Genomic DNA, 9994 nt, shown 5'->3' with positions numbered 1-9994 from the left:
CATTTAATCGGCCAATCTGCACAGATTGCCTTGATTTTTGTAATAACATATTATCAACAGAATCTCATTTCTTCATAACAAATCGCTATCATGACCTCGGTGACGTCAGCCCATCAGCTGAATATTTCAAATTCACTGAGAGCCGGTTAACTGTCTGATCTTTAGTACATTTTCTGAAATCTTTTCAATATGATGTACGTGGAGTGCTGCTGGAGTGACAATCCTGCGTCGTTCCGGTAACGTAGAACCGACTGCCGTGGGCACGAATAGGAATAAGTCGAAAGGTCGTTCAAAGCAAAACACATTGCCGAACTATCAACTTACAAAGCTTCATGTTCTCCTATTATATTGGATCTTAATTCGTTAATAGCAGCTGGTATTGAAACAGTAGCTGCTTAAGAGCTTAGGTTTAACATTCAATGCTTTGCAGATACCGAATCTTTCTTCAAGCGAATATCTGCTTGATGGTAGATTTACTAGACCTAAGCTTGGTGACTATGACTATCATTCGGAAGTGCACAGGTTCAAATACTCGTGCATGAAACACCAAATTAATAGAAACAGTTTTTTTTAATAGCGGTCGCCCATCTGCAGACAAAGGCAAACCTTCGAGCGCATTTCTGTCATGACCATCAAGACGAATACTCGTACCACAAACAGGAGGAGAAGCTTGGCCAAACACCTAAAAGAAGTGTACGCGCCAATTATTTATTTATTTTATTTTAATATAAAATTACAGTGGTAAAATCTAATCAGTTCGTTGAGGTGGGCTTTACTTATTCACAGAAAAGGTTCAACAGAATTTTATATACAATACTAAGAAGATTTTAGGATTATCGTTCTTGAAAGCTGAAAGGCGCACAATTGAATTTTCAGTCGACACACACGCATTAGTCCAACCGTATTCTGCAGAGGAGTTGATGCATGCAACTAATCAGCTCTTCATCGCCCTATTTGAATAGCTCCGTCAGCAGTCTGTCGGTTCCAGGTCACTTGAAAAAAGCAGCCGATCACTCACCTACATCGTTCTTTCAGAAATTATTTTCAGAAACGAATCTTTTGAGGTGACACAGTGCGAGTTGTGCATAAACCAATTTTAACATTTCTCACATACCAGTGCGGCCTGGTCTCACTGAGTTGAAAAATTATGTGCGCTAGTACCTCTCGTTTAATATCTACTCCGACAGCCAAGCGGGAATCAGGGTACTGAACTCGATGATGGTACACTCGAAACTGTTTGGGAATGCCTAACTTCACTTTCGATGGCATCCGAATTCTTCGATATAAGGCTCGTCTGCGAGATGGATGAGTTGGCTAGACAGGGCTACCTGTGAGGTAGTTACCTCGCGAAAGCGGAGGATTTGGTTCCCGTTGACTACCTATGGTCTGATCACGTCAACTCAGCGAGCGCTGGGCAAGTACACAAACTTGTAAGGTCGCGAAATCTGTCTGGTCACGAGAGGGTCGGAGGCGCTCGAGGGTTCTTCTGAGGTTAACAAAATCCTATCTCTCGAATTTCGTGGGTGTACATTGGCTGTAAGGTATACGTGCCAATGGCATTATTTGAGGTCATTTTTGCGCCAGTTGTATGGAGGATGAGATGGAATCATCTCGGCACTCCCTCTTTATCTGCACGCAGGGCTAAGATTTAAGTATCTTGGCTCTCATCTCTTTGCTACGCCTGCTGATGAAATAGCAGGTATTGATATTAAAACGCTTATGAACGTATTTAGCGTAGGAAGCGGCTAACACCACCGCAAATCAGACATTGTGCGGTCACCTTCAACAAATACACTTCCCCCCCAGCAGTACAGAAATAACAGTTCATCAGTATGTATGTAAGTAAACGTTGGAATTAGTGATTCCAAATCAAAATATGTACTTGAGAAGGCTAAGCTTGCAAATGCGGTTTCATCCCTTTGCTTGGTATTCTGGCAGTGAGATAAGAAAATAATTGGTCCTTGCGAAGCCTGCCAAAGATGCCAAGTAAAGGCGCTCATGCGGCGTCCTTCCCAATATTCACCATATTGAAAACCAATTTGAAGTTGCCCACCACACTGCAACTTTCAACAATGCCGAGCAACTGTTGCCAACAACAACTTTGTGTGATCAATAATCATAGAGGAAATCATCAATTTGAGTAGAAATTCAAAGTGTATTTTTACTATCGTCAAACAAATAAAAATAAAATAAAAAAAAATAAATTATAACGATTATACAAAACGAAAAAAAAGTATTACAGAAAACACGGCAGTTAACTAAAACAATAATAACAATAGACGAGTAATCAAAAAAGCTGAAGCGTTCAAAAAATTCTAATTCAAAGCGAAAATTAGCCGAAGCCATAACGGTTATCGGCAATGGAACGCTATTATGTCGGCGGGGTTAGCAAAGGCACCGACTCATATAGCACCACCAACAACAACAATAACAACAATGCACGCAAGGAAATCACCGGTATAACGCGTATCACTAAGAAGCGACTAAAAGAGCTATGCAAAAAGGATAAACTCTATCAGACGCCAGCGTTGAACGATGTGCTCTATCTGCACTATCAAGGTCAGCTAATTTTGAAGCATGGGGAAGAGTTAATTATTTAAACGTATTTTCTTTATAAAGGCATCGATTGCATTGAGTGCTTGGAGGAGTATACCGGGCTCAAATGCCTTTGGCTGGAGTGTAACGCCATTTCCGAGATACAGGGATTGGACAATCAAAAGCAACTCAAGTGTCTATTCTTGCAAAACAATTTAATAAAACGTATTGAGAATTTGGAACATTGTGCGGAATTAGACACCCTTAATCTGGCCTCGAATCATATAAGAAAAATCGAGAATTGTGGTTTTGAAGTGTTGCCAGTGTTGAGTACCTTAAATTTATCCTCAAACTATTTGAAGGACTTTGATGGTCTTAAAGATTTGGAAAATTGTCGAACAATTTCGGTGCTGGATTTGTCAAATAATCGAATCGATGATATATTGGTGGTGAAGGTGAGTAATGACGCCAAGAAATGTAAGTAAGTAAAGTGGTTGGCCTAATTTTTTTTTTACTCCAGATTTTTGCTAAAATGCCGCAATTACGTGTGTTGGTATTGCAAGGCAATCCGGTGGTGTCCAAAGTACCACAATACCGAAAAACTCTAATACTGGAATGTGTAAGTAAACGTAAATGATGAAATTTAAACTAGAAATCTATACCAAGCATTCCAGGCCGGCTAATCATAGCTGAATAAAGCGCTGAAAGCCATAGCGCTTGGAACGCTTGGATATGGAGTTCTTACTTTATGAATCCTATATTTGTTACTATAGCGGAATATTATGTTTGTTTCGTTTTTTGTGTAGAAAGAATTAACTTATTTAGATAGTCGACCTGTATTTCCTAAAGATCGCGCATGCGCAGAGGCTTGGTAGGTCATAGGTTTGTTGTTGATAGGCAAAAAATTGACTATCCTTTGAAATTTTGCAGGAAACTAGGGGGCTATGAAGGAGAGCGTAAAGAGCACGAACGTTGGAACCGTAAGGAACGTAACAAGATACGCGATAGCGTTAATGGTAGGTGCAGTGTGATTTTTTGAAAATATTTATGAAGATTCGGTATGGTGCAAAAATGAGCCAATGCCATATGGAAATGCATGCAGAAATAGTCAAAGTGAACTTTTAGTTTTTTATTTTATTATTTAACTTATTTTATGGAATAAATGATATAAAAACGAATACTTTTTATAAAATGACACTTAACCAAAAATTTCATTGGCTCATTTTTGTAAAATTTTATTGTGTATTATCATTATTATTTTATGACGGGTATTTCGTCCTTTTTAGCCAAAATTACGAATTAATTACCAAGTAAATGCCATTGGAAGCTACAACTTTACTCCATCTTTCAGACAGCATAGGGATTTCTCTGATGAAAAATTTGAGTTCTTTTGACTTGATCCATTCATTGAGCCAGTTTGCGATTCTCTCGTAAGAAGTGAAACGCTCTCCAATAAGGGCTGACTGTATTGATCGGAACAGACGGCAAGAAGGGGAATACGGCGGGTGGGGAAAGATTTCCCAATTCAGTCCCTCTAAATATTTCTGGACCAATTTGCGAAGTGTGGCCTGGCGTTGTCATGCAGCAAAATCAGTTTGTCACGTCTACCGTCCTATTCCGACCGCTTTTTTTTAGGAGCTCGATTCAAACGCATTAACTGCAGTCGGCAACAATCGCCAGTGATGGTTTCAGATGGTTTAAGGGGTTCATAATAGATGAGACCCTTCTGATCCCACCATACGCACACCATAACCTTTGAGGCATGCATTTTTTTTCGCTGTCGATGGACCTCGTTCACCTGGCTGGCTCCAACATCTTCGACGTTTAGGGTTATCTTAATAGATCCATTTTTCATCGCCAGTGACGATGCGATTCAGAAAACCTCACATATATGTACATATCAAATACCAGTATATTACTAGAGCGAACACAAAAATAGTATTAGCAGCGACACCTCTTTCGTGAGGGCGGAAACTTATTCCCATACCTAATAATAATTGCAAAAATTGTGTGAAATTTTGTTCAAGGCGAATTGAATTCTATCATTTTCCATATCCATATTGGATATCTTACAAAAATGTTTTTCCTCGAATGTGAAAGCATTTAAAGCTTTCTCTACTCTAACTCTTTCATTCTAATCTATTTTTCAGCTACGATTCGCATGCGAAACAAACATAAGCCACCAGACCAACAGGATGCTCTTTTCAATTCCTCAGATTCAGAGGAAGATCGTGCCGAAGTGAAGCGTCAACGCCAAGCAGAAGTAGATGCTGGCATAAATATGGAACTAGGCATATGGGACGAGGTTGTGAATGAGAGTAGCATATCGGAAACATCTTCAGACATGAATGTTAGCTCGTCAACTTCGGTCTTAGGCACCACTGATTCAGATGCAAATAATTCCACTGACTCGAAGTCCATCGAATTGCGTGAGAATCTAGACAAAGACGAGAAGATTACGAACGATTCACCAACCACTAAATCTCAAGCTTTACATATAGCAAGAGATGATGATATGGAAAGCATTTTGAATATTGTTAATACCACCACAATGAAAGAGCAAGGTGAGGTAGAGAGTAAAGATGTAACCGTTGAAGAGAAGCGTGTGGTTATTGAAGAGATTTCTGAGCTGGAGACGAGATATGAAGAAAATGCTGTCATAACAAACGGCGTAATTGATCATCTATTGGCCACAGAGGTTTTACCGGCTGTTATGCAGAAAGTTCGTCACATTGGCAGGCGTTTGCCAGTAGATAATCTCTCTGACTCGGATGACGTCGCTAAAGATGAGTATAATGCCACAGTCGACGCGATTTGTAAAATCGCAATGAATGATCTTTCAACACCTTCGCCGAAGAAACGTATAAAATTACAAATTGAGGTTGAAGAGCATTTGGAAGCGGAGGAAACAGAGGAGGAACGATTAGCACAACATTTCGATATAATAGAGACTGCTATGGAAACTCGTGACAGGGATAGCGAAGATATATGCGTAGCACCGGATAATATTGCGTTGTTTAAAGTAAAAGACGCTGAGCAAATGAAGTACGAGAAAGAATGCGAGGAGGTTAATAAGAAAGTGGTTGATGATTTTGAAGAGCTCTCGATGCATATGGGGAATTTCATTGAAGAAATGCAGAAGGACAAGCAGGCCCTGAATGCTGAAACAACACTTATAAAGAACACTCAAAGCATTCACACAGATTTCGAGGAACACATTGCAAATTTCAATCTTCTGCACAGGGATCTCACCCCTGAGAAATATATGGTTACTGTATTAGAACATGTTGCGCGAGTAGAAGGGGTTATGGAGATTGGCACAACAACTGCCCCTAGTAAGGAAGTATGCCAAAAAGAGCAAGGAGAGGGAAGCAGCAGCGATGTTCCACCCGAGGCGAGCAGTCTTGAGAAGATTGACGCATTGAACAGTATGCTTCCCAATGTAGGAGTACTACGTAATGATGTGCCTGGCGATTTCATCGAGGCAACTATGCCACTTATCGATACGCTAACCAAGAAAATGAACACTGAAACTGAGAAAAATACTTCTGAAACTATATGCCAGGAAAAAGTTTATACTTCATTCGAACGTGAAGAGCGTGAATTGCGCCAATTATTACAAAAGCTTGAGGATGAGAATGAACAGCTCTATAATATCAATACAGCATATCGCCAAGCACTCGAGGAAGACGTACGCGAGGAGATTAAATATCGTGACAAAGAGATCAGCGAAAACACGCAAAAAATTTGTGAAGACATAATTAAAGACCTTCTAGATGAGTTGACTTTAGTGGAACAGAGAACCGACCACCAATCAACTAAACCTAAAAGCTATGAATTTGGTGAAATTGAATCAGACGAAGAGTACAGCTACTCAGATCCACAAAAACCACCAGAGCCGCCAGTGCGCAGTATACGTGATGTACTTAGTTCCTTCAATGAACTACTGCAAGAAATAGCACGCAAGAACAAAGCAGAGGAGGAACGTAAGGAGCGCGAGTTTAGAGAAGCTGTTTGCCAAAAACATACATCCACCGAAGCTCAAAAGTCAGAGAGCTTACAAAAACTTTTAAACTCGCCCAACCTGCGAGACTTTAATGGAGACACCAGCGAGTTGTTAGATCAGCAAATCGCTGCGGAGAGAAACCGGGAGACTCAGCGTGTTCGCAAACTTGTGGACCGGGTTTATGCTCAAAAAGACAAATACAATGATACTTTGGAAGTAGTGGATGGCAAGTTGGTGGTGGTAAAGAAGGATACAGGCGAGATAGAGGATTTACCTGAAAGTCAAATTAATTATAGCGATAGTGAGGATTCAGATAGCTATGAGTCGGCAAAATCAGATAATGGAGTCGGCGCTGAAGCGATGCGAGTGTGGGATGCGAAAGTGTGCCGAGATAAGAGTGAGGCCAAGTTGCCTTACAGACCCAGAACAGACTGTTCACAGAGTGGTGCAGGAGGTGCTGAGGCGATTCGACTGTGGGAGGGGAAAGTACGCCGAGAGGAGGGTGGTAGCAGCTTCAAATTTCACTATAGACCAACCGAACGCATACCAGCTATGCAATTGATACAAAAAGCAAATGAGTTGAAAGAGAAAGAAGATGCTGAGCGGGAGGCAGATGAAGAGGATGATAGCGAACAGTTCTATTCATTGGAGCCATCGAAGTCGACTGGATTTCGTGGCATCGATGAGGATTTCATTGACAAGTTAGACTTTGAGAAGGTAGAGATTAAGCAAGAAGATGAGAATGGGGTGGTAGAGTGTGCACGCAGCTACACCGAGCTCAAGCAGATCATAAAGGAGAGTAAGAAAGAATTGAATTTGACGGATGATGAAAATGTTATGCTGCAAAAGATGATGGGTCTTGAGGAGCACAAGGACGTTACGCAATCCACAGATCCTCTAATCACCGAAGAGAACGATCTATTACAGAAGATGGTGCAACGTACGAAGGAAAGGGAAAAAGAAAAAAAGGAAGCCAGTAATTTGGAGGCAAAAGCATCGGAGAAGGACGTAAAGCCGACACTTTCAAAGCAGGCTATGCAAGTTATCAAACTAAGTACCAACAACAGTCATACCGGTGAGGTTGATGGGGACAACTCCAATAATTTTATGAACATCACGAAACTGGACGCACAATTTCCAATACCGAGCATTTTCAGAGATATGCTAGACGATAATGATCTTGGTAAGATGGCGTCCAAGTTGCATGCTGATGATGAGCCTGAGTTTAATGTTTTGCATTGCATACAAGAAGAACAGTCAATGGAAGACGTAACCGAATTGCACAAATGTGGGATATTTGAGAATCCACTTGAGTTAGAGAGGGGTGGTATCGCATTGGGTCGCGAAAGTGAGGAGGAGGAATTAAAGGAATTAGATACAAGTTACGATGAACTAGATGACCGTGAGAGGAGTGCTGAGAGTGACGAGTTGCGCCAGGAGCCTATAGAAGTGTACAAAGAAATAGAGAGTGAAGAACTTGAGCAAGAAGCAATGCTGTTCGAAGATAGAGGAGTGGTAGCCGATAAGCGAGAACGCCTCAGAGAAGTGGTAGATAGCGTGCTCAACTTTGATGGTAGTAATTATGAAGAATATGGCATAGATAAGGAAACAGCGCGTGGAGTTGTGGAATATGAAAAGTTGTTGAACTTTGGAATTGTGGAAGAGAAAGAGTTTGCGGATGCGCCAATGGGACAAGAAGAAATGGAAAAAATTGTAACAGAGGCGCTGAAAAAAGATGAAATGCAAATAGTAAAGAAGAAGGGTAGTTTTGGAGTAGAAAAAATTAGCGAAGACGAAATGCGGGTGGAAAAGGATGCTCAGTCAAAGGAAGTAAGCGGATCAGATGATGAAACAAAGCGTCGAACTACAACCACTGGAGCTGTTGAAGAGCCTAAGCAGACATGCGTGTCCACAGAAAATAAAACAGAAAACAACTTTAAGAACAGGATCGCGGATCCAGATCGCACGGAAATGGCTGAAGATAAATTAAAGCAATTGCAAATTATTGATAACGAAAACACTGGTTATATGGAAAATTTTGACAGACACTCGCAGAGCTACTTCGGCAAGGACGGCAAGGCATCAATGGATGACGTTGAGTTTCAAGATTTGTCAGAGGAGTATAAAGAATTTCCAGTTTTAAGTGGTAACACTATTGAATATTTTGTTGCTGGTAATACTAAACCTGAAGAAGTGCAGGAGATAGAAGTTATAGATGCTATTGAGACCACATCAAAACTTTTAAAAAACACCGACGTATCTCACACCGCAGAGCGAAGTAGTAAACCTTCACCCACCAATATAGAAAAGGCGCGCAGTCTTGAGAACCTACTGAAGTCTCCAATTCTAAAGCAGTTCAACGACGATACCAACGATAGTTTGGATGCACAAATTCAGGCTGCCAAGGAGAATGAGTTTGATATGATTGAATGCAGTCTACAAGTTATCGGCGAGGACGATGAGGTGATCAACGAGATCTCGGTCAATGCGGAGATTACCTATAACGCATAAACAATTTCTGGCATCGCACAAAATCAATGTAGGTATATTTTTTTAGTAGCCCACAGGTAGCCCACATTCTAGTTATCTCGTATGTTCTCGATATTTCGTGCATGTGCCGATACTTTAATAAAAATTTATGAAAATAAATGGAAATTGTTGAATGATTTTGCAAAAAATCTAACCATTTCGGTGTTTTACAAAACCGATTTGTAATCACTGTTGTTTTGACTAGCGTCAGACATGAGCTTAATATTTATATGGAAACAAAAATATATCAATTGGTTAATTAGGTCTTTTGAACTTTTATTCCATTAACGACAATCTCTATGAAAACCGGTTTGGCAATGCGAACGAACCACCTCAAACCGGTTTGACATGAACGCATCGCTATCAGTTAGGACAGGATTATTGTGATTATTAATAAATTCAATAATAGAAATCAAGCAAACAAACAGCTGATGTAATATAAGTAGTTCAGTTGAATTATTGAGTATTTCTTATCAGAGAATAAATAAAAACCAATTGTCGCATGCAATCACCGCAGAAACCGGCGCAAACCGGTTGAATAAGTTGAAACACTTGAGAGGTATGTAAACGAATCGTGCCTTTTGCATGCTAACAAAGGGTCTTCAGGTTATCCAACATTTAAATCGTTGCAGCACTCAAACTGTGCTCGAATCGAGATCAGCGTTCGTCTACGCAAGCTTCTTAGTACTCAGTCAATAGAAGCTCGTAAGCATGTCAGCTGACAATGTGGCGATATTAAAGAAATGTACAATAGTTCCTCTAATTATACCTAAATAATCCCTGTAAGAGATACTTATAGAGAGATACTTGAATCTGTTGTCAAGTGGGACCAAGCATTTGTTTAAAAATCTTACACATGACCGAGTACATTTTATTATATCCTATCTACTGTATGGCATTAACTCGAATGCATCGGTTACCACT

General features: G+C 40.3%; 1 protein-coding gene across 1 annotated transcript; it reads left to right on the top strand.

Moving 5' to 3' along the window:
* Positions 1-2135: 2135 nt before the first annotated feature.
* On the top strand, positions 2136-9223 carry LOC129248099 (dynein axonemal assembly factor 1 homolog). The gene is made up of 6 exons (XM_054887534.1): positions 2136-2559; positions 2620-2990; positions 3056-3154; positions 3342-3406; positions 3466-3551; positions 4686-9223. Exons 1-6 carry the CDS (start codon positions 2361-2363, stop codon positions 9050-9052), a joined length of 5187 nt encoding a protein of 1728 aa, XP_054743509.1. The 5' UTR covers positions 2136-2360; the 3' UTR covers positions 9053-9223.
* The last annotated feature ends 771 nt before the right edge of the window (positions 9224-9994 follow it).

Source organism: Anastrepha obliqua, chromosome 5 (genome assembly GCF_027943255.1).
Source record: "Anastrepha obliqua isolate idAnaObli1 chromosome 5, idAnaObli1_1.0, whole genome shotgun sequence".
Lineage (NCBI taxonomy): Eukaryota > Metazoa > Arthropoda > Insecta > Diptera > Tephritidae > Anastrepha > Anastrepha obliqua.
The sequence above is the reverse complement of the archived record's forward strand: the minus strand, read 5'-3'. Positions and strand labels throughout refer to the sequence as shown.

Coding starts and splice junctions, on each gene's coding strand:
- LOC129248099 (XM_054887534.1), top strand. CDS start 2,361: ATGGAACGCTATTATGTCGGCGGGGTTAGCAAAGGCACCGACTCATAT. Junction 2,991..3,055: donor ATGATATATTGGTGGTGAAG/GTGAGTAATGAC, acceptor TTTTTACTCCAG/ATTTTTGCTAAAATGCCGCA. Junction 3,407..3,465: donor CGCGCATGCGCAGAGGCTTG/GTAGGTCATAGG, acceptor GAAATTTTGCAG/GAAACTAGGGGGCTATGAAG.